Below are 23,429 nucleotides of genomic sequence, written 5' to 3'. Positions count from 1 at the left end.
TTACCCTAGTTTTTGTTTACACATGGCGACTAAGTGGTGTACTTTCGCCGCTATTCACTTTCACTGATATTTAAATATGATGTTGGGATAGATAGTGAGACAAATTTCGTGAAATGTCTGTTCTACAGGTAAATTTGCATTTTATTTCGAGGGATTTAAACACGTTAAAAATTTATATCCTTATGAAAAATTGAAATACGAGTTGTTTAATATATATTTTATTTGACTGCATAATGTTTTGCATGTTTAAACGTGTTATTAGTATTGTGCACACTTAGACATTTAAAAAAGTAATATTTTTTGTTTAAGCAGGATAAGTGGTATTATATCTATAGGCTATTTGATAAGATATTTTATTTGTCTTTTAATATATTTCACTGTGCTTTTAAAAAGACGTTAAACTCTTCCTTGAGATACGATGATGGGGAAAAACAAAGAAGAAAAAAAGCGCATCGACATAACGAACACGGTTAATTGATGCAGATTCTTATTTTGAAGAAAACATTTTTCCATTAAAAATAGCCATTGCAGAATTTTAATATGATAATGTGAAAGCAAAATAAAATAATTAGATCATTTTTATAAATGAAGTATGTGAATATTGTTATAATGTAGCATTTGATTTTTAATACAACAAAATGATATTGTCACTCTTTCATTAGATTCAAACAAATTACATGAATTGGATTTTAATTGATAAGTATGACATGTCAAATCACATCTGTCCTAATTCTTGCTAGTGTAAGTTTAAATTTTCACTATTTAGTATATATATATATATCATTTGCATGTATGTAAATTAATTTTATTTCTTGATTTAAAACAAATTGTACATCTTTGTTAACTGTGTACACGTATGACCAGGTCTAGAAACTGAAAGATGAGCAAAAGAAAGGTAAATATTGGGTATACTACATTGTATTGTTATTATTGCCAGTACTAGTATCCAGCCTGCATGCCTGTCAATTTGTCCTCATCTTTGCAACAGTGTTACTTAAATGTTTTCTTTCTTCTTATGATGCAGTAAACAATCTCCTCTTAAAGATCTCTCAAATGAAGGATTTTGATTATTATTAAGATGTCTTCATCAACTTCAAGTTTTATCAATTTCCCTGTATAATATTTTAATACCTAATATAGAAATCTAGATTATAGCCATGTAGTTTTTGCATGCTGACTAATTCATTTGTCATAATTAATCAGTAGAAAAAAAATGAACATGAATTTAATCTACTGACAACAATGATGATGATAAAATTATTCACACAGCTGTAAATTGTAAAAATTTTGAATTCATTAAAAAAAAAAACCCCAATGTGATGCCTCTTGTAAATCCTTACAGAGTGAAGCTCTACAGGGTCTTTTATATTCACCACATTCTTTTCCACACACACAACACACACTGCTGAATGTTAGATATTATAGCGAGTCGTCTTGTTTTTGGAATGTTGTGTATTGTTGGGGTATTCAGAAACTTTCTATACACTTGTGCATGCAGAATTCAATAAGTGTAGAGCTACTTTTAAAAGGAAAAAGCATTTTGCTATAAAGTCAGAATTGAAGTTTTACATGTACAGTAGAATAGAGCTTTGGGATATATGAATGTAGTAATAGCTCATTCTATTCACATTTAATATGTCATAAATTTTAATGCATTTATTGATCAATGTATGGATATTGAAGTGGTTTAATTATTAATGTATTTGGAAACTCAATGCTTGATCAATAATTTCATTGGACTGTTGACCATGCATGCAATACTGTAAAGAAAATTCTTGCATGAATGCACTTCATAATACATTTAAGGAGTAAGTTGATGATAAAATCATCTGTTACACTTTGACAGGATTCCTGAAAATCCCAGAATGCTTCTGCTCCATACTAACATGCAACATTAAAAATTTTAAAAATTTACAAGACTTCATGCTCCTGGGATGTTTTATTTGGTTTAATGGTTTCGTCTTCTAAATATTTGTTGAATTTGTGATCGATTACTGCATCTAATTTATTTCTTAATGTAGTTTTCTCCCGTTTTGTCAGGTGTACCTGTCCTGGATAAACTCCATCCTGAGTGAGGTGGGACAGGAAGTTCTTGAAATTTCCAACATCCAGGAGGGGAAAGCCTTGTGTCAAGTCATTGATCTCCTCTGTAGAGATACCAAACTTCTCCAAACTGCTCAGGTATCTCATATTAGGGCAAGGTGTAATATGACTCAAAAAAAGAAAAGTCCTTTGCAGAGAAATTTACACTTTTCATTTGAAGAGTTTAAAAAATGCCTTGGAGATAAATGCTACAAGACAAATGAAAAACTAATGAAACCGAGTCATGTTAATTGAATTTGTTAATGAAATCTAAAGAGCATGATAAAAATATTCATAGAATATCAACAGAGTTCATGCCTATACCAATACTTTTATTATAAGGAGGCTGATCCCTGTGATGCAATACACTACCTGCAAGTTGTTGTTGATCATATGACCAAGAGCAGGGTCAGATTCACCTTCAAAGTACAAGGTAAATGTTTTGATACTCGAAATTTTCATGAAGGATCGAGGTACACTACATTGCCATAATGGCTAACTTCCTAAATATAAATATCAACAATATTTGTATACTCCTTTTAAATATGATTGCCTAACTGGGTAGCTCAGTCAGTCTGACTGCTGTTCTGTAGAGTGTGGGTTCGAGTCCAGCAGGGATTTTGATTTTTTTTTCCAGATTACTTTGTACTAAAACTGCATATTTTTTTTTACTAATAAAAGTAAATTTGAAAGTTTTCAATTTTAAAGTATTATTGTATATTTCCTGTACTTTTCATCCATATCAAATTTCTGTGGTGTGTTATTCCTCATTAAGAACCTATGTTGGTATGTGACACTGAAGTAATGTGTTTTTTATATAGCCAACTCAGACAGACCTGTACAGAGCTGATCAAAAGACACTGATACGTCTGCTGATCCAGCACTTTCGTCTTGTATGCAAGTAAAGGGAACCCCTTGATAAAACATAGAGAAATTTTTTCCTATCAGCTCTTGACTCTACTTCTTAATCAGAAATTATCATGTTTCTATTCATGATAACTTAAGAGTATCAGTAACTTTGTGACCTAGAGATATCAAAGTAGACTTACATTTCAATACACACATTGCTAGCTGTCTGAAAAAAGTCTTGGTTGCATTAGTGGTTAGAATGCTTTAAAATTGGAAATGGAATTTGAGGGTGAAATACCAGTCTATTCGGAACCTTTTATTCAGAAGCTGTGACAAAGATGATGTTGGTTTCAACAATGTTATAAGGACAATCTTTGAACTTTTAAATTCATTAACAATTTACCTCCTCACGATCGTGGCTTGTAGGAGAGGACTAAATTTGGTACATTACAAACAAATCTGTCCATAAAACATTAAAAATTTAATTTAGTGTCCATTTAACTCCCATTGGTGGTATTTAATATGAATTGATGCAGAGGTAGATGTCATTTAAATTATCTGTGTCACAAGACTAGCCAATATCTGCAACTTTTCTAAAATGTTGACAAATGGGGGTGGGGGGGGTGGAGAGAGAGAGAGCACAGGTGTACTTCAGTACTAAATTCCAAAATTTCATTGATATAATCATTTTATTTAGTAAATGATTTTAGAACATGCATTGCCTGTGCTGTGCTCTGTATTTCTTAGTCAAAGAACAAATATAAAATATAAAATAAAAAAAAAATTGAGGAAAATTCCCTTAAACTCGACTTTCAATTTATGTAATTTTTATGGCATAACTATGTAATTGCATCATAATGAAAACGAATGTTTTACTGTTTTGAAATAAGGTGGTATTCCTGTGTTATATTGATTAATATATAATTGTAGTTTAAATGTTGATTGGGGGTGGGGGGGGGGGGGTGTGACTACCTCTATCACAAATAGTTCTTAAATAGATATCTATCTATTTGGCATACCACAATACCACATATATTACATCTTATAAATTTGATTGTTGGATTAAATTTCATTGGGCACCAGCAACAGGTCTATATCGGACATTAAATGTGTCATATCTTTAAAAATGTAGATAAGAACTTTATCATAAGCACCAGCCATTTGTTTAATGGAGATCCACGAACTTATTGCAATCTATTCTCATTTTCAAAGTGGGTTGTGTAGACATTTAAAAGTTTAAATCATATAAATTTTAGCACATAGACTTGAATCTTTACCATTCAATCAGTTGACAGTAAAAATAGTTCAAAGAATTAATCTAAAAGAAATCTAATTCCTGCTTTTATAGGTGAAACCCATGGCAGGTACAAAAATTCAATTTGTATATATACATGGTGTATGTTCATATATTACATACAATTAAATTCAATCCACTTCAGAATTCTATGTCTATATGCTGATTTTATTGATGTTTAATTTCTCTTTTACTAAACTTTACATTTAAAAATAATTTGCAAACCACCATATTTCTTTTTACTTTTCTATTTTATGAGAGTTTTAGGTTTACAGCAAAAGAATTGAAATAGACAGGTCTAAAAACTGATCTATTTCCCTTTAATTTATTACCATATTTCCACTTTTAGATGCGTTACTAAGGATTGTGACCTGAAATATGCATCAAAAATATATAACACACATCACCCTCTGTTTGATGTTACTGGTTATATTTCTGTATGTCAAGTATGTACATAACAACTGTTTGATATAAATTCTATATCATTTACTTCTCAAGATTAGCTACCAGTTAACAACCTTTCCTCCAAATTTTCTATACTGGTCTTGAAAATGAGTTGAAAAGAATTGAAGTTAAATGTTCTGTTGGTTTTGCAAAACTGACCATTACATTATCTGATTGACTCAGGCAAATCATTGGCAATATGTCAGGTCACTAATTTTGACACAACCATTCCTCTTTGGATGCTTAAGAACTGTGACTACAGTACTTTTTGAAAATGGAATTCCATTATGGCCACCACGGCTTCTGATTGCTTGAGCTCTTTATGTTTTCAGTTGGGACTGATCCTGGTACATATGCAGTAGCAATGTAATTTAAATTCCTGCTCGGTATCCTGTGAGGATCCAGGTTAGAATAGGTCCTCAGTACCCCTTGCTTGTCGTAAGAGGCAACTAAATGGAGTGGTCCTTTGGATGAGACCGCAAAAACCGAGGTCCCGTGTCACAGCAGTCGTGGCACGATAAAGATCCCTCCCTGCTCAATGGCCATAAGCGCTGAGCATAGACCTAAATTTTGCAGCCCTTCACTGGCAGTGGTGACGTCTCCATATGAGTGAAATATTCTCGAGAGAGACGTTAAACAATATACAATCAATCAATCAATTCCTGCTCAGTAATTTAGGTTCATCCTTTAACAATTTAAGTAGAAGCTGATGAAATGTACCGTGAGTGCTGTGTCCCATGGATCTCTTGTACTGTATTTCTAAGGTATAAAAATAAATAAATGTGTTCATTTAGAAGTTTGTATTCATTTGCACTGATATATGCAAATTGTTGTCTGCATGCATACCTGCTTTTTGTCTTAATTTTCTAACACAATATTTGTACAAGAATTTTCACTGCGTCCAATTTTTAAGTTAATTAAGGGTTTTAAATATTGAGTCATATATCAACTTAAAAAGAAATTTGTTGGTAAAATGCAATCTAAATTCTGTAACAGCTCATGTCGATGCATACATTGTTTGATCTATCTTAATGATTACTTTACACGCTGAAGTAAACATGACTAAGTTAAAGATATACTTAGGTGGAGTTTTACCCAAAGTCTGAAAGCAAGCATTCATTAATTAGGCTTGAATGTCACCACTGCATTGTGTGTGAATTTTAAAGATAAGTTGCATGGCTCTAAAAAGCATGCTTGTTGATATCTTTATCAGAGACTTTAATATGTAAGACTGAATTGCAGAAATTTCATATTCTGAGCCATGAACAGGTTGCTCCACTCATTCAGAACAGTAGATTATGATAGAATTCACAGTTAACTGTTCTTGTCTACATTGACTTAAAAGACATCAATGTCAATTACTTTATGGGTTGGTCTTTAAATTTAATATAAACCTGGTAATATGTTAGTATCATCTTTGGCTGACAGTCAACCGTGAGAGCTTACCCGCGCCTGTTGACAAAGGTAACGTGCCGATCTAACACAGTGGGAATACGTGCATATACTTGTTGCAGAGGAGATTTTCTTACTTTTACTTCTGTTAATTGGATGTGGGGGACTGTGCATTTAGTGAAAAAGCTTCTTATGGATTAAATGTATTAGTTTTTGTAAGTCTCTGCCTTCTAATGTAAACAGCATTATTCTGGTGTAATTCAGGGACAAAAACTCTCAGTACTGACCACTGAGAAATGCTAGAGTGAATTAAATGTATTCATGGTGAAGCTCAGAGCTAGATTTTAATTTAATAAGAAGAATTATTTCTAAATTCATATTAGACTTAAGTTTATTCCTTCAATACATACTTTTATTAAGATATCACATAGAAGTTTATAGCTGTTAGATAACTGATAGAGAGAAAGAGAGATGTGTAATTTTGATATAATTACCTTAAATTATCTTGAGTCTAGACTATAAGACAAATGAAATTATTGATGTTTTTTGCCTCACAAAAGAAATTAGTGACACTTTTCAATAATTGATGATCATGTAAATAGAGAGTTGATGAAATGTTGTATTATCAACATTCAAGGGAGAATTGTATATTGAATATTGATTGTAAATCATCATTTGTAGTAAAGAACTTTTGTTAGCAGTGTATGGGTATTCTTTACACTGCGTCAAGTTTTAACAATATTTGAACATTTTGGGCTGTGTTAGTATATGTAGAGCTTGGTGATAAGAGGGAAAGTGTTGGAGATAATGACTTGGGTACCTTTCAAGTAAAACTAGATCTTGCCCCATAAACCAAAATATATGCAATGTTTTGTACTTTTTATTTTTGGTGAAGGTAGACAGTTCAGATTACGAAGCTATTTGAACACTTACTCACTCAAATATGCATTTCCATATTGGGTATATTTATGCAACGGCTTGTCACTATCTGTTTGCATAGCACCACAGTTTTTCGGGAACCTCTCATTTTCTGTTTGTTTTTTTTATTTTACAGATATACTTGATGGAGACATTAAGTCCATGCTGGATATTTTATGGTTGACCATTCTCAATTACGGAATACATACTATAGGTAAGCACTCCCATATCAAAGAGCAAACAAAACTCAACAAGTTCAAGTGTCTAAGAGCTTTATAATGTTAGTTTGCTTATTCATTGGGTATACAGTGAATTCAGAAATTGATGAGGGATGATCATATTTTGTGTAAAGACCATTATGTGAGTTTGGCTGAACTAGATGTTGATGATGATATTCAAAAGATTACATAGGATTGATTGGGGGTGGTTCAACATTTTTAATTTGCAACTAAAAGGATTGGTAGAATACATAACTGAGATTCAATATTTTGAAGATTTTATTTTATGATGTAGAATGTTTGTCTGGTGCAGGTAGGCTTTTTAAGTTTCTTATCAGAGAATTCAATAAGAACTGTTTATATGTAAATTATTTTGAGTCCTTTTGATTAATATATAGCTATATCTAAATTTCTATTAAATGTGTCTCAATTTTATTTTAGTCAATATAGGACACTAAACTTTACATCCCTCCTGAACTGCCTCAAAATATTATTCCAACGTTTTTAGAATTTATGGACATCAGTAGATAAGTGATTTAAATATTTTTCTTACTTTTGTGAGAAGACTTTAATTCAAATCGTATTTCAAAGGGTTTTCTGTTTTACCCTAGGGTGGCACATTATTATTTTTTCTGGTAAAACAAATATGTATAAACACTATTCAATATCCTTGTACGGTAAAAGTCACTGAGCGTGTTCGTGGCTTTAATCAGGATTCAACCTCTGGACAATAATGGTAGGACACCTTTGACTACTTCAAGCAATCACCGCCATAAGCACCTGTCAAAGAAAAAGATCAAAATTTAATAAAAGAGTGACCTAGCTTTTGGTTCTGGTGTTATTGAAAAAATATTGACATTGTAGGACTTAAAATGGGTCGCTTTGTTTGTCAATTTAAAGGATATGACGTTTTGTTTTTCTTTATTAAACTCTAAAGAATGAAATCAAGATTGAGCCACCCTTTTGGTGCATGTATGTGCAATATGTGTGTTTACACTTGGGTAAGCTTATTAAGAGAGAAAATTGTTGGTGCCAAAGTGCATCAGATTTTTAAACACTCACCTATAAAGCAATCATTTTTACTTTGTCAGGTCAGTAAAACTAACAGCCATTTTTAATTATCAAAATACTTTCCTTTTTAGGATGGTCAGCATTTACATGTATCTGCAAAAGCTAGCTTAAAGGAATTTTGAATGAAATTTTTTTTCCCCTTAATGCCTTATCCTAAATTGACCTCCAAAGGATATTTGTTTACTAAATATACCAAGGTAAATGTTACTATGATCTGGGATTGATTACATTCTCTGATTCTAATATAAAGGAGGATAAGATCGGCCGATAAGACTCTGATTGTGTGTGGGACAATGTTGTGATCCGCGGACTTAATTCCACACTGGGAGACTTGTGCCACGGATGCATTCATTGTCAACAATAAATCATGTCTAGGAACACAATCGGGTTGGGGAGGTCTTACTAAGGCTGTAGGTGGTGCTGCTGTTGATGGAGTCTGTGACCTAACGGAACAGTTTTCTGGTTTTCTTCAGAAAAACCTCCTCAAGAGAGAAATGCAGGAGCAGCTAAGAGGCAACTGCTAGAGTGGTGCCAAAAGGAATTGTCCACAGAATTTGATTCTCGCAACACGCTGACCCACAAGTGAGTGTTGAGTGAAAGAGAGATTGAACATATTTTGTTAGCTTTAGGAGGTTACTGCTTTATATTGATGTACATAGTCATTTGAGAAACTTAAGGTTGCAGTTAATCATTTTCGGGGTATTATTGTTTCTTTATGAAGATTTATAAGAAAAATGGCACATATAATCTGGTACATTTATATGTTATTCTTCTGTCTTTAATACATGTGTATGCTAGAAGGTGAACAAATGATTTTAATCTCAATTACTTCATAAGTATTCTTCATTTTCATTGTCTAAGACATAGCTTTGTATTTGAAAGACATTTGAAGCTTGTATTTGGCTGAAAGTTTGCTTATGTCCAAATGGTGTCTCATGTTCCTGATGCAAGGTCATTTGGCCAAGGTCAAGGTTACTCATAACAAAAGGTTTGAATTTTTGTCCATGCCATAACTTTGTTACAGAGAGAAATTACAAGTTTTTTCTTGCACAAGAATACGGTAGCTCATGGCCAGATGAAATCCCTTGACTTTGAGTCATGGTCATTGGCCAAATTCAAGGTCACTGGTATAACAAAAAGTTCAACATTTTTGTCTGGACATAATTTTAGAGAAACATAAGAAATTTATTCTTGACATAGACATTGCTTTTGGCCAGTTATTTTGCCAAGGTCAAGGTTGATTGTGATAAAAAAGTTTGAATTTTTTATCTGGCCAATGACATTATAATGGAGAAACAATGAAACCTCATACTTGACACAAAAGTTGCTTATGGTCAGATGGCATGTCATGACTTTACCCAAGGTCATTCAGCCATAATCAAGGTTGGTTACAATCAATGTCTCATCTAAAACTCTGTAATGCAGGGATTGTGGAAATTTTGTATGAGAATGACATTGACAGGAGCTGTATTTTGAATATGCCCCACTTTGAATGAGTCCTGCAGAGGTTGCCTGATGCTGGGAAATTTTTGCTTTGATAGATCTACACATTGAAATTTGATTCCTCATTCTCATTTTATATTTGCCCCCAATTATGTACTATTACTGGTTATGAGTAAATTTATATTAATCCAGTTTTGAATTTTACCCATTTAGGATGAGGATGGATAGGTAAAAATTAAAGCAGGTAAAAAATTCCTTGTTTACCATATTAGTAACAGTTTCATTGGGACAGGTCTAGTTAATGAATAACTTCAGAAGATTTAAGGGGGAGAAATAAAACCAGGGTTACAAGTTCAAAATTCATGTTCTATTCATAGATCTTGCATCTTGATCCTCCCTTTCACATACATACAAAGTACCGCATTTCCCTTTCCATTGGTTTGATATGCATGTGGGCTTTTACAACTTTGGTACATACAAGATTTTTTTGGTGTAATTTTTGTGTGGCATTCTTACTTCGTTAAAAGCAGAGCAGTTTATTATGTTATCATTCATTGCTTATGCAATGGAATGAATTCATCTTGTACAATGACATTGATTGCCTGATATACTCACTTTTATATAAAATTGAATAGATTTGAAATCAATAGTTACTTTATTTGAATACTTCTAGATGTGTTCAAACTTGTTCACATAGATGACCTGATCTAATTAGGGTGTACTTTCATAGGAGTTTTGCATTCAACATATGACATATGAAGTGATCCAGCAGAAGAGATTTTGTGCTGTGAACGTTAATTGTAGGAAGTTTTTTACTCTATTTTATGTGGAATCAAAATATGAACATATAGCCGGGTAGTGCCTGTACATTTAACAGTTTAATGCAAGCTTTAAATATTTAACTGTTTGTACACAATACTCTGGCTTTTTCAGTTTAAAGGTATTAGATGTAAATATTTTCTTGAAAGATCAAAACTTTTCTATAATGTTTGCCTATTATTCACACTCCACTTGTACTTCAGAACGTTTATCCACTGAAGGATTCCTCTTTTCTAAACTGTAAGCGTTTAATGGCCGTAAGTAAAATTATTGTCTCCATTACCGGTCTCTCTATGTTCTCTGTGTAAGTGACAACTTCTCTCAGTGTCGGAATGAATTGTAAGAACTAAGTTGAATGGAGTCTTTTGAGTTATGGCTTTTTTTACAACCAGAGAAACACACACACACAAAAAAAAACTGTCAGGAGACCGAAAGCTGTTTAAAGTAGCTTATCTACATTTTATTTAGCATATTTTAAGAATTGTTTTCAAAGGCTTACAAAATTGTTTTGATAGCAATAAAATAGAAATAGCTTTACTAATACATTTATGGGGGGTGTTCGTAATAATAAGATATTGTTGCAGCCACAAAAAGCATTGTGAAAAAATATGCTATCTACTTGGCACAACCAAAAAAACACAAGTTCCTCACTATTTTCTCAAGCATTATCAGTTGTGGAAATTATGAGTGTAAATTTGATAGACAGACGTTACCTCGAGCTAATGCTTTTAAATTGCAGAGATAGCTCCCCAATAATCATCAAAATCTGGCCCTATTTATAAAACTCCCTCTTTTGAAAATTGAGAATGAAAATTACTATTCTAAATTATAGTGTAATTATAGGTTCCTTGGAAAACTCTCTTGATATTGTTACAACACAAGCCCTTCAGAATATAGGGCTCAAATCAATTAAAGTTTCCAGCATTAACCTCAATTATGTTCTAGGAGTATTGCTAATGACATTGCAACAATGGTATATTGAATTTCGAGTGCTTCTTAGTTACATATGATATCACACTGTCATGTACAGGGTGTTACATTATCTCTCACCTAAGCATTTAACCTGGCAGGTATTTTAAATAATTTAATCTTATGAAATGTTGAGTTGAATTAGTCTAGGATTATGGAGGGTGTTAAACCCAATACTATCATAATCTTCAGAACTCAGCAAAAATTTCTAATTAGTCCGTCTTGTACTTAATTAAAGTTTCAGTTAAAGGTGCATTCTTTCTATAGAATTTCTTGTCGACTAATATTGTACTTGTGAGATATAGCATGGTCTTGCATGGTTATTTCTAGTCAAATTGTCTTCATATATTGGTGTTGCAAATAGTCAAAAATAGTTTTGACATTTGGACATGGTATGGCCAGCTTGAAGACTTGTTTTCTTAAGAGATGAGAGTGAAAAAGTAATTAGGTGGTTTCTAAAGTTGCTAAGAATATGTTCTTTTTAAGCTTAAGTTAGTTTCCCTAGATGTGCAAGGAAACACAAAAAATCAATACACTTATGTTGGCACCCATCATTGCTTGAATAAATTGTTCCTGATCAAAGCAATCTTATTTTCAAGTTGAGAGTTAGATTAGCCAGAATGAACTGTATTGCAATCAGTGTTTGCCTTTTCCTTTCCACTAAAGGTTAACACACTTATCACAGTTTCGTGTTCGTACCTTGTTATTCTTTAAGCAAGCTTTTCCCCCTTAAATTTTGCAGTTTGTGTGCTACAGGGGATTGGTTTATTCAACTCTTGAAAAAATTTGCCAACAGAGGTGAACAACCAGAGGTAAGCATTTCTGAATCAATACCAGAATACACTAGACACATATCCAGGATATCTCCATGTACTTGTATTTTCCAAATTTCTGTTTGAGCGAGCCGTTTGTCTTCAATAACTATATATATATCTACTCGTCTTTGATGACAATATTTACTAGATCATTTGATATTGCTTTACATTTATGGTTCACACAACCATAAAGATATTGGTAGTTTTGATATTTGTTTGAGAGATGTATAGGTATGATTTATTAGTGTATTGGGTAAGGACAGTAAATGCACCTGAACTTATCCTCGTAATGCTGCGAACTTTTATTTACCATACCCTGAAGCCCTTTTGATAAGTGTTGACACTTTACCTCCATGTTTGTACTATTGATCAATATTCTAACGTTAAATATTTTGTTTGCTGTTCATTGCAAGAATATTGATGAGAGATATTTGAATGCTGAACTTGTCAGTAGGATTAGAAATGGGTCTATTTCTTTGGTCCTAAATACAAATAGAGAAGACGTACCAGCCACGGCATTCATATTTAAACTTTTTATTGCTGATGCTTCAGTAAAATATATAATCATGTATATTTTGGGCAATAAGGAAGTAGTGATGTGTAACAGTGAATTGTACCAATCAAATCCCTTTTATTGGAAGAAAATCACTCACTTTTAGACAGCTTGACAGTTTTTGTTGAAATGTAAATGCTGGAATATATGTACTCAGATGTTTCATTTAAATTCAATATTTGAATAAGGGTCTATATTTCTTGTACAAAATACACAAGCAAAATACCTGTGTATTCTAAAATTCCTTTAAAATCCCCAAACCCATGACCTTTCAATTTAGGAATCCTGTAATGCAATCGATATATATTCCAAAGAAAGTAATTTATAGTTTGACTTAAAATCTCAATTCCGAATTTCTCCAACACAATATCCCTAGGATTTCCAGACACCTGACCTAAGCATGTCTATTGATAGACAGATAATGGCCAGTATTGATTGACACACAGTTAATGTAATTGATCAACATCTTTATTTACCATATCAGGCTAGGAACAAGGAGAAAGAATTAGCAGCCTTGTTGGAGGTGTTAGAGAAACAGCTAGGCATTCGTCAGGACATCGTAAAGTAAGTGCTGAATTCCTTACCACATTGCTGTTGTCTATGTGTAAGTGAAAGAAACTTCATTTGCTTTTTAGACTGCAGGTTCATATTTGCGCAGGTTATGATTATCGACAGGTTTTCGTATGCTGGTAATTATACAGGTAGAACATTTGCAGATATCGAATGCATAACAACCAGAACTGTATGATGTTGTCATTGTGGCATAATCTAAGATGCTATTTTAACTAATGATTACACAGTAGATTAGATTTTAACACATTTTAGACAGTGTGATACTTAAGGTTACAGGAGTGCACTTCATCAAATACTGCCTCTTTCCCTCTATATGATCTAATGAGTTCAACTTCAGACCCTCAGCAAGTGGTGATAGTAAAATTGGCTTTTAAAGACCACTTGTGTTGACAAGAGAGAATTCTTATACCAAATTAATCGCAGTGTAAACCGAATTGTTTAAATCAAAGCAATAGAACAAGACTGAGGTACTAACATGAGATTTAAAGTATTATCTCAAATGTGCTAATGTCCAAAATGTTGGGCCTATACATGTAACTGAAAAATCCAGTATTGTTGAAGTACAGAACGGCATAGAAAGAATGCATGATCTTCATATGACACTGTTAACCTGGTGTCTAGAAATTTTTATTTCATCGGGCATAATTGGCAAATCATCGGGTTTCCAATGTACTATTTATTAAAAAACAGAGATTATATCATCAACCTGTTTTTATAGTTGAGCGGTTATTGATCATCGGACAACACACACTCTTGTATGCCTGTTCAGTTTAAACAATCTTGCTGAATAGCCAATATCTCTATGCAAGATGGCTGAGCACTTTTTATCATTTGGTCTTATTTATTCTTAAATCTATCTTTTTGTGTTGCTTGAATAATGCCTTTACTTATTTTGTATGAGGGAAGCCATCAATGTACAGATCCAATCATGTACATTTACCCGTGGGATACCTTCTATACAATTTATAGACCATTATGTGTTTAACTTAACAACGGCATAAAAAGTGCTTCACCATATTATGCAAAATGTTTGTACTATGGAAAAGAAATTGGAAAATTTACTGATGTATTTAAAAATATGAATGGATTTTGGCGACCTCATTGCTGTAGAGTATAATTTGTGTCTTGACTTGTTTCTGCAGAGACTATTTATTTGCTACCTGGCCTCTTGTATGTGATTGTGATTAATGTGCTTTCTTTTTCTCGTTTTTCCAGCCCAGCAGATGTGATTAAAAGCAATATAGATGAGCACACGTTGATGATCTATATCTCCCTACTGAAAAGAAAGGTACAATTCATTACTCCATGAAAAGAAAATTAAGACCATTTAAAAAAAAGCCTGATCAAAACTGAAGTCATTCAGTAACGAAATTTTCTATTTTTGATTACATGACATAAAGAAATCAAGGTGACAAAGTTTTTATGACACCTTTTTTATTTTACCTGTAATACAGTGACTTGTCACCTGGTGTGTGAGTAAATCTGTGTCTGAAAATGTGTAATCAAATTTCATGCATTATCAGTATAACACACGCATGAGCTTTCAACCATGTTACGCAATTTCAACAATATTTTGGTTTAAGCAAATATAACACGGTGAAGAATGTCATTGTGTTAATGCTTATTAATGTTTTGTTGATTTTCAGTCTTATATATATAGCCTTTTAGTGTTTGTTTAAACAAATAAATAGCATGTGTTTGGGATTTTGATTCTCATTTATGTCTGTATCTAATACCAGATATTTCAGGAATGTAACGTTTTGTATATTTTTCCTAACCTCTTTTAGCATTCATTACTTCCAAATACTTCAATATACCAGTATCAATGCAAATTATAGAATAGTGTACCTGCATTTTTGCAGTTTAATATCATTGTTATCCAAATTTTGTTTGCAGGTTGCAACTGATCGAGTTGATTATAGACAAGACAGTTCAGAGAGGGAAAAGGTAAATCTTCACTGAAACTGAACATATGAACTTATTTTCTGTCTAGCTGTATGAAACATCTAGTATCATTGTTTTGTTTTTCTGTCTTCTAGCAGTCAACCAAGGACATCCCCAAAGGTGCTGTAGCAGGTTCACCTGAAAGAAGAAAAACAACATCACCTTTGGTCAAACATTCATCAGTGGGCGACCTAGCAGATGATAATTCTGATTGGTTCTCCTCCTCCAATGGTTCTGCAAAGTCCGGTGATCCTGATGTTACACCCGAGGGTGAGAGCCTGATCATCAAAACTATTTCTGAACAAGTGTCTGAGCATTTACCTGTTGAAGGAGACGATGGTGATGATGAAGAAAGTATAAGTGTTTTGTCAGGATCTGTGTCTTTAACTACTGATAAGAAAGACCAGCTACCAACAGTGAAAGTTGAAACAAGTGAAAGTGCACCACAGAAAACATTTGAGGAGGCAGATGAAGAAAACACTTATTCGAAAGACAATGACGAAAAGGATGAAGTCTTGCAAATAAATGTTGATGAAACTTTTTTGAAAGAAGAATTTCGAGAAACAACACCAAAGAGAGATACCAATGTTAAAGAGCCACTTCATATAGTGTCTCGAACTGTGAAACGTGCCAGGACTACGGAGTCTATTATGGCCGAGGCCAAACAAAAGTTTGAAATTAGAAAACAAGAATGGCAGAAAATGGAAGAAGCTCGGAAATCTCTTGAACAACAAGAAGTAGATAATTTGTCTATTACCTCCAGTGACTTAGACAAATCTAGTATGAAGGAAGGTGATTCAAAATCTCAAGAAGAAATTGAAGATATTGGTGCTGAAGCTGGCTATCAGGGGACATTTGGTACAGCTCCTCCATATTACTATCCAGGGATAGGAAGAGGGATGCCCATTTTTATCATGCCTGGACAGGGAGCCACAAGTCCTGAAATGCAGTTTTTACTTCAGGCTCTTCGCCAAGCCAGACATGAGGCCAATTTCCATGATCAGGAAACAAATAGACCACAAGAGCATTCTTCTAGAGGTCTTCATAACTTGTTAGATTTAAATGCTGTGGATGATGTTGCACCAACCATGGAACCAGATAGTCAAAAAACTAAACAAAGAATACCAGACACAGAAAGTAAAGTAACCTTTGCACCTAATGCAACTCCCATTTCCAAACCAGAAAGTAGTAGTAATGTTTCAAGCTTACCAACAACTAAACGGGGGATACTAGAGGTTGTGGGTGATGGGTTTGAAAGAAGTCCTCATTTTTTAGAATTATCAAAACCAATGAGAGATAGCAAGGCAACTAGTAGTGAAAGTGAAGGAGATCAACGAAAATTTCCTCGAGTTGATATAGTGGAACCTCTGAAAGAGAAGATGCAGAAGGATTTTGTCACAGGGAGGGACAGAAAAAGGGAGAGAAGATCACCTGAAAGGCCATCAGGATACAGGTCACGATCATTAACCCCAGGGTCTGGGTTTGAGGAGGAGACATTCCCAAAATCTATTCTAAAAGATAGGTCATCAAGCCGATCTAAATCTCCAAGCTTAGAAAGAACAAGTCCTGATAGAGCATATCATAGAGAGAGGCTAAGTAGATCAGTAGATTTCAGTCAGGAAAGGTCCCCAAGGTCTAGTTTAGAAAGATCACCAAGATCAAGCTTAGATAGGTCACAGAGATCAAGTTCAGAGAGGTCACCGAGATCAAGTTTAGAAAGGTTGCCTAGATCTACTCTGGAGGGAACCACAGGGAAAGGAGATAAATCTCCAAGAGCCAAATCCCCTGCTGAAGGGACTCAAGTGGAAATCATGACATCACCAGGCAGGCAGAGCAGGGACACCGATCCAAACAGAAGATTAGTGAGAGTGCTTAATCGAGAATTGGAACTTTTAAAACTGAAAATGGATGTTTTAGAAAAGTCAAATTTATCAGACGACACAGAATTAGAAGATATTGACAAACTAACAAAACAACTCTCTGAACAAGTTCAGGACAAAATTGCAAAAAGCCCAGAAGCAAGATCACCCCGGGTTTCTCCTATAAGGTCACCTCGTAGGTCCTCCAGATCACCAGATTTTACAAGAGGGAGGATGTTCAGGCAGAAGAAGGAAGAGGGCTTGAGTCCAACTAGATCAAAGTCAGAAACAAGACTTCACTCTAGTACTTCACCAGAAAGGCTTACACCTGATTCTCACACATCAAGAAGTCTGCAGGATTTATCTATCAATGAAGCACCCGATGGTAACCTAACCTTTGCTCCAACTAGAAGAGGACAGCCTATAAATTTAGGATATTCTAGTCCAGTTCGGAAAGTATCAGAAGAAATATGGGGAATGGATTCCTCAGATAATCTTGGGTATGATCCTAGGAAAATAGAAAAATGGAAGAAGCTAACCAACAAATCACGCATGTCCGACCAAGATGTCATAGAACTGAAACAAGCTCTTGCCACTGCCATTACAGAAAATGACATTTTACAAGCTAAGCTCAAGAATTCAAACGTCGAAATGACAGAAAAAATGGAAAAAACTAATGATGTACTAAATGACTGTAGAGCACATCTTTCAAGATCCCAGGCAGAAAACATGGAACTGAGGACACAGTTAGAAAAAGAGAAAACAAGAAACGAAAGTACAGAGGAGAGACTTAGGGAGAATGAGAAGCAACTACAAGCATCCAAATCAAGCATTGATGACTTGGAAGCAGAACTAGAGCAAATGAGAAACCTGTTAGCTGGCAGCTCCAAGAAAGATATTCCTACACTTCAATCGGTGATTGAAGAAAGGGATAATTTTAAAAACATTATAGCAAATACACAGAGAGAAAACTCTGAATTAAAAGAGGTAAGGTAGTATTTATTTTCATATGACAGTTATTTCACCATTCTAACCTTTATTCCATCAGCGTTGTATGTAACGGTTTAATTTTAGAATTCTTGTTTCATTTTGTAGGATTTGGCTAGGGAGAAGAAACTCACTGGAAAGCAACAGAGTATCATTACTGATCTGAAAAATATACTTGATGATGCCAGAAGAGAAAGAAAACAGCTGTTTTTGGAACTATCAAAATTTCAGAAACATGGTCAGTTATCAAAAGTTAGTGGAATCATTGGAAAATATATTGAAAATGGTCTGTATGATGAGGAGGAGGAAGAAGATGATGAAGAAGATTTTGGAGATTCTATCAACGGGTATTCTATCAAGAGTCAGCCAAATGGATTTACAAAAGATTCTTTCTGGACACCTCAAAGACGAGAAATCCCAACGGATATTAAAATGACATCAACTCCAACATACAGGTCCCGCTCTGAATCAGCAGGTAGTTCTCGGAGATTGTATGATGATTCCTACACATCTACTCTACACAAACCTAGTTCCTTCACATCAGGTAGATCCACTCCCGTTTCCGTTGGAAGAGAAAGTGGATACGACGAAATGTCTCCACCTAATTCAGCTCGGCATGAAATCTACCCTCACAGGAGAACACAATCTTATAAATCAAACTTTAATTCATCTCTTGGAGACGCAGACGATGATTCAGTCGATGATCTAGAAGTTCAAAGATACCTCATCAAAAGACCCGCAGGTAGATTTGATGAAGATGATGATGAACAGGATAATTATATTCAGCGAACTCCAAAAAAAGAAATGCGAAAGAGCCCAACTTTAAGATCAAAAAGTCCCAATCGATGCAAAAGTCCTAAGGGAAGAGATCTGGAATACACAGATTTAACTGACGAGAAGCCGGCAAAAAGACAATTAATGTATAGTCCGTATTTAATGAACTCTAATGAGGCAGTTAGACATCAGCGATCGTATGTCGTGTCTCCGAGAAACTCCCGATACGACAACACAAAGGAGACAATCGAGTGTATTGTGGAATCTCCGATTGACAATCGTTACAAAGAAGAATATCAAAGATCAAATCCTAAGGAATTTCAGAGTCGAAACGGCGACAAAACGTTCATCAAGGCTCTTGAATATGCAGTGCAGCAGGAGAGCTGCAATCGTTACTATAACACAGAGGATTATGCTCCATCATACCGGTCTTCCAGCTACGGACCCACAAGGTCCTCTTACGGCTTCTCTCCACAACGAAATAATCCCAACATCAGAAGCATTCTCAAAAACGCCAAAAGCGAAACCAACCTTAGTATTAAAGAAAGTATCAACAGCGCTCATCGACGTTCATTCTATTCTCAGTCGGCATCTCCAACTCGAAGTCCTTCTAGGACTCCCACTAAAGAAATAGGCTCTCATACATACAAACCTTTCGACGGCAGCAAGACGTGTTCATCCCCCACCAAACCAATTTATTCTTCAGGGCTCAAACGAGGCGGGTCTCTCCGCACCTCCAGGGATATTTTTGACGACGATGCGTCTCCAGGGAGACCCGTAACTCCTATCCGATATCAACACCAGCCATTGTAAGTAGACCTCTCCTGTTTCCTTAATACGTTGGGGGTTGGCAGAAAGATTGGTCTTATAGGTTGGTGTTGGAAATTTAACGATAAGGTGATTCAGTCTAACTGTTATAGAAGTAGGTAATTTGGTTTCTTGAAATATTTTAGTAACTGTCGTTATGCATGGTTAGGGTAAACTTAGTATGATAATGAATTAGTAAGGTGTTTTGATTTAATTGTTGGTATTGTTTTACGTACTATTGAATGTCATCATCTTCATTTCCATCCTATGAATGTAGGGTTAAGTGAAATTTATCCTTTCCATTCATCCTTTGCTAATTTCAGATGATACTTATTATTAAAAGGTGAACATTGGTTATTTTAGATCACCGTTATGTAGTTTATACATTTGGAATATATATCTTCACTCCCCATTAGCCACCCCATTATTAGTCATCCTAAACGACGCTTTCTTGACAAAATACGTAAACCAGTTATGTTTCGTCCTGGTTTGAAAATCCGTATTCTATCGTTTACGACAGTCAAGAAAGGGTCGTTTTCACATTTTTATATAAACAGTTAACCCATATATAAGACATTTACATGTCCAGTTTCTACTAATTTGCATGTGCTTGCGCTGCTGTGCTGTTCAATGTTTGATCGCATTTACACAGAATTTTGCATGTGTTGACTAATCACTCAATTTATTTTGTTATGTTTAACCAGTATTTAAAGTTGATAACTTTTGTTTCCTTCACAAAAATTTCCATGCACATGTTGAAATATTCTTTGTTGAAAGTTTTAACAAATTCTTTTAAGTATTGGGGAAGGGATTCAGGATACCAGTGTCCAATTTCTGGTACTTTGTCAATTCTGACCGACAGCAAATGCGATTCTGTGTGATACGCGCGAACCTTGAACTGCATATCCATCTCTATCGAGCTTTTGAAACCATGGTCTAAATGATTCATCGATTTTGTATAACAAATTTCGAGGAATAAAAAAGACCTAATTATAAAACTACATCTAATCCCATATGTTGATGGATTATGGTTTCGAAGGCTGAATTAATTCTCTACACATATAACCAAGAAATTCCACTGTGCTTGATTCCTGTATTCGGGATGACCAATATTCTCTTCCAACAGTAGAACTCCGCCATTGTTATCTGAAGATGAGAGAAGATATGCAGATATTCTTATAGCAAAATACACCAAGCAACATGGCTTTGGACGTACAGTGACCATATAGTTATCACTATGTAACCAGGTCCCATAGGTTTGTAGATTCTAGGGAAAGCTATGAATCGGCTGCTGCATTGCTTATCAATGTAATTTTGCAAATGGTGAAATAGCTTCTTTACAAAATGTTTTCCTTTTCTTGGAAGATGCAAGGAACGCATTGAATCTGTTGTGGAATAATGGAAAAAATTTGGGGAAAAGTAAGAAGAGGTTTGAAAGTTAATCATGCGGCCGGGGCATACGATACTAAAATGATATGCATATTAATGTAATCGGTGATGGAACCTTAATTTGAATTAAGTTTCAATGTTTTAATTTGTTGTGAAAGTTTGCAAAGTAACAGCTGCAAGGTGAAAGGGTTGTCAAACAGAGCTTCGTGGTTACTAAATAAAATTGGGTGTTCGCTGGACCATCTTGTTATTTCGTGGAAAATCATATTTGGTCATGCGTAGTTGCAAATCTCCAGACCCGAAATATCAGATGTAGCAATACAATGATCAAAATGGTATTTTCTTCTGAAATGTGGGTTGGTTCAGTGTTAACTGCGTGTTTGTTTCTGGTAATGTTTCTTGAGAAATGTTCTTGTTGGCAGAAGAACTATTCGCTTTGACATGGAGGATAGCGTTGATTGTGACGTATGTAGGGCTCGGTATAACAAACTCCGTAAGAAGCAAGCAGGAACACGACTAAAGGTATAGGAGTTATCGAACCTTGCTCTTCAAGAAAACTTTAACTGAAAACGGAATGCATGTTTGACAATCTTTTCCAACCTTGGAAATATTTTTGGACAAAACTTTTTTTTTAATATATGTTGCATGCTGAATATTATTAATTATTTGCATGATAATCGTAGTAATTGCAGTGTATATACTTTCTCCGTGAGTGTACTTCTAATTCTGTTTTAAGGCAGTATATTTCTCTGTTTGAATAGGTCTCCCAGTTTCAAGCTGATGTGTGCCGCGACTGCGAGAAGATATGTCAAATCTGATCAAAGACTATTGTCCACCTCGAGATTAGGATGATCCTGTACAAAGTGTTGTTGTAGGAAGATGTTTGTTATCATTGTTAAATTATATACCGAGTCATTAATTTATCATAATATTTATCTAAAGATTTCATAGTTGTTACTATGGGGATTCCTACAATTTTCAGCAGATTTTACTGACTTCAAAATATATTGGCAAATCTTATAGTTCAGCTTATAAAATATTTAAGAATTGACTAGGACCAGTATTTTGCTTATGATTTATAGCACAATACGCTATTAGTATTATTCAGTAGAGCACTTATCCTGTTATTTATACATATGGAGAAAAAACTGTGATATTAGCAATTTATTTATGTATTGTATATAGATTCCGTCCTCTCATCTTGTTCATATTGTGATATACACACGTATGGTAACTTGCCAGGAAATTTTTATTATCATCATATTGTTGTGATAGGTTATTTAATTTATTTATATTTAACCAGGAAAATATTCCTGTGAATCTATTTATTTGATGTCCTTGATGAATTTCTTCTCCAACAATTTGTGGGTAATTGTAAATTATGATTATGATCTTACAATTTTATGTGATATAAAAGGCATAATCCTTACTATTTGAACAAAATGTTAAGTGTCAGTTTTCTAAGAAGACAGCATTGCTTCTAAGTTTAAAGAATATCCAATGCTGTAGTGATCTTTTCGCGTATAGTGCATGCTACATGTATGTATTCATAGATATATTTATTTTATATTTTAATCCTTTGTCATACTTCACATATGACATCTCATTGTTATTATAGCTCCATTTTACATTCCTTATCGATGTGTTGATGAGCATTGCGGTATCACAGCAGTGTTAAAATTTACTTTGTTATAGTCCCTGAATGTGGTATTTTCTGTTTTTAAGATACCAGTATTATCAGATCATTATATGTAGAACAGGTTTTGGGCTTTGTATGGGCTATCTGTGTTTTCTGAACTTAAAGCTTGTAGGAAACTTTGTTTTACTATAAATGTTGGGAAATATGTTGCACAAATGTAGTATTTAAGTGGCTATACACATGATAAATATCAGTATTATGCTTCTTTAAAAATTTCCAGTACGTAGTTTATGCGACCGTTTTCAATGACTCCTAACTTGCCTATGATAAGTATGCAAGACTTTGTTGTTTGCACCAGTATTTTATCGGTATATATGTTGTAGTAAAGTTATGAGAAGAAAAATGTGTTACTAAAGTAAATTTAATAAAGCTCAACAAATAATACAATGTTAGACTGAGGTTTTGTAATTTGCATGATGTTTGTTGGGTTTTTGAAAGTAGAGAGAAAATGAGAATAGCTTATAAAAAATAAAAGTATTGATAAAGTTGGCCATGTTGTTTTATCAATTCGAGGAAGAGCATATTTTTGC

The 23,429-nt window shown here is 34.2% G+C and overlaps 1 protein-coding gene across 9 annotated transcripts; it reads left to right on the top strand.

The window, feature by feature from the left end:
• The first annotated feature begins 2 nt into the window (after positions 1-2).
• Positions 3-23,388, top strand: LOC125670110 (uncharacterized). 9 transcript variants are annotated; one of them, XM_048905080.2, is made up of 14 exons: positions 3-128; positions 865-895; positions 2,041-2,181; positions 2,425-2,515; positions 7,116-7,193; positions 8,742-8,850; positions 12,242-12,311; positions 13,352-13,431; positions 14,656-14,728; positions 15,337-15,387; positions 15,480-18,230; positions 18,339-19,813; positions 21,623-21,722; positions 21,962-23,388. In XM_048905080.2, exons 2-14 carry the CDS (start codon positions 881-883, stop codon positions 22,016-22,018), a joined length of 5,091 nt encoding a protein of 1,696 aa, XP_048761037.2. In that variant the 5' UTR covers positions 3-128; positions 865-880; the 3' UTR covers positions 22,019-23,388. The 9 variants fall into 9 exon arrangements, with proteins under 9 accessions (XP_048761037.2, XP_056017108.1, XP_048761038.2 ...); XM_048905081.2 differs by lacking the exon at positions 21,623-21,722 and adding an exon at positions 20,938-21,067 and having other exon boundaries at positions 32-128; positions 21,962-22,099; XM_048905084.2 differs by lacking the exon at positions 21,623-21,722 and adding an exon at positions 20,135-20,154 and having other exon boundaries at positions 32-128; positions 21,962-22,082.
• The last annotated feature ends 41 nt before the right edge of the window (positions 23,389-23,429 follow it).

This window comes from Ostrea edulis, chromosome 4 (assembly GCF_947568905.1).
Source record: "Ostrea edulis chromosome 4, xbOstEdul1.1, whole genome shotgun sequence".
In the NCBI taxonomy this organism is placed as follows: domain Eukaryota; kingdom Metazoa; phylum Mollusca; class Bivalvia; order Ostreida; family Ostreidae; genus Ostrea; species Ostrea edulis.
Note: the sequence above shows the minus strand (reverse complement) of the source record. Positions and strands in the feature narration are given on the sequence as shown.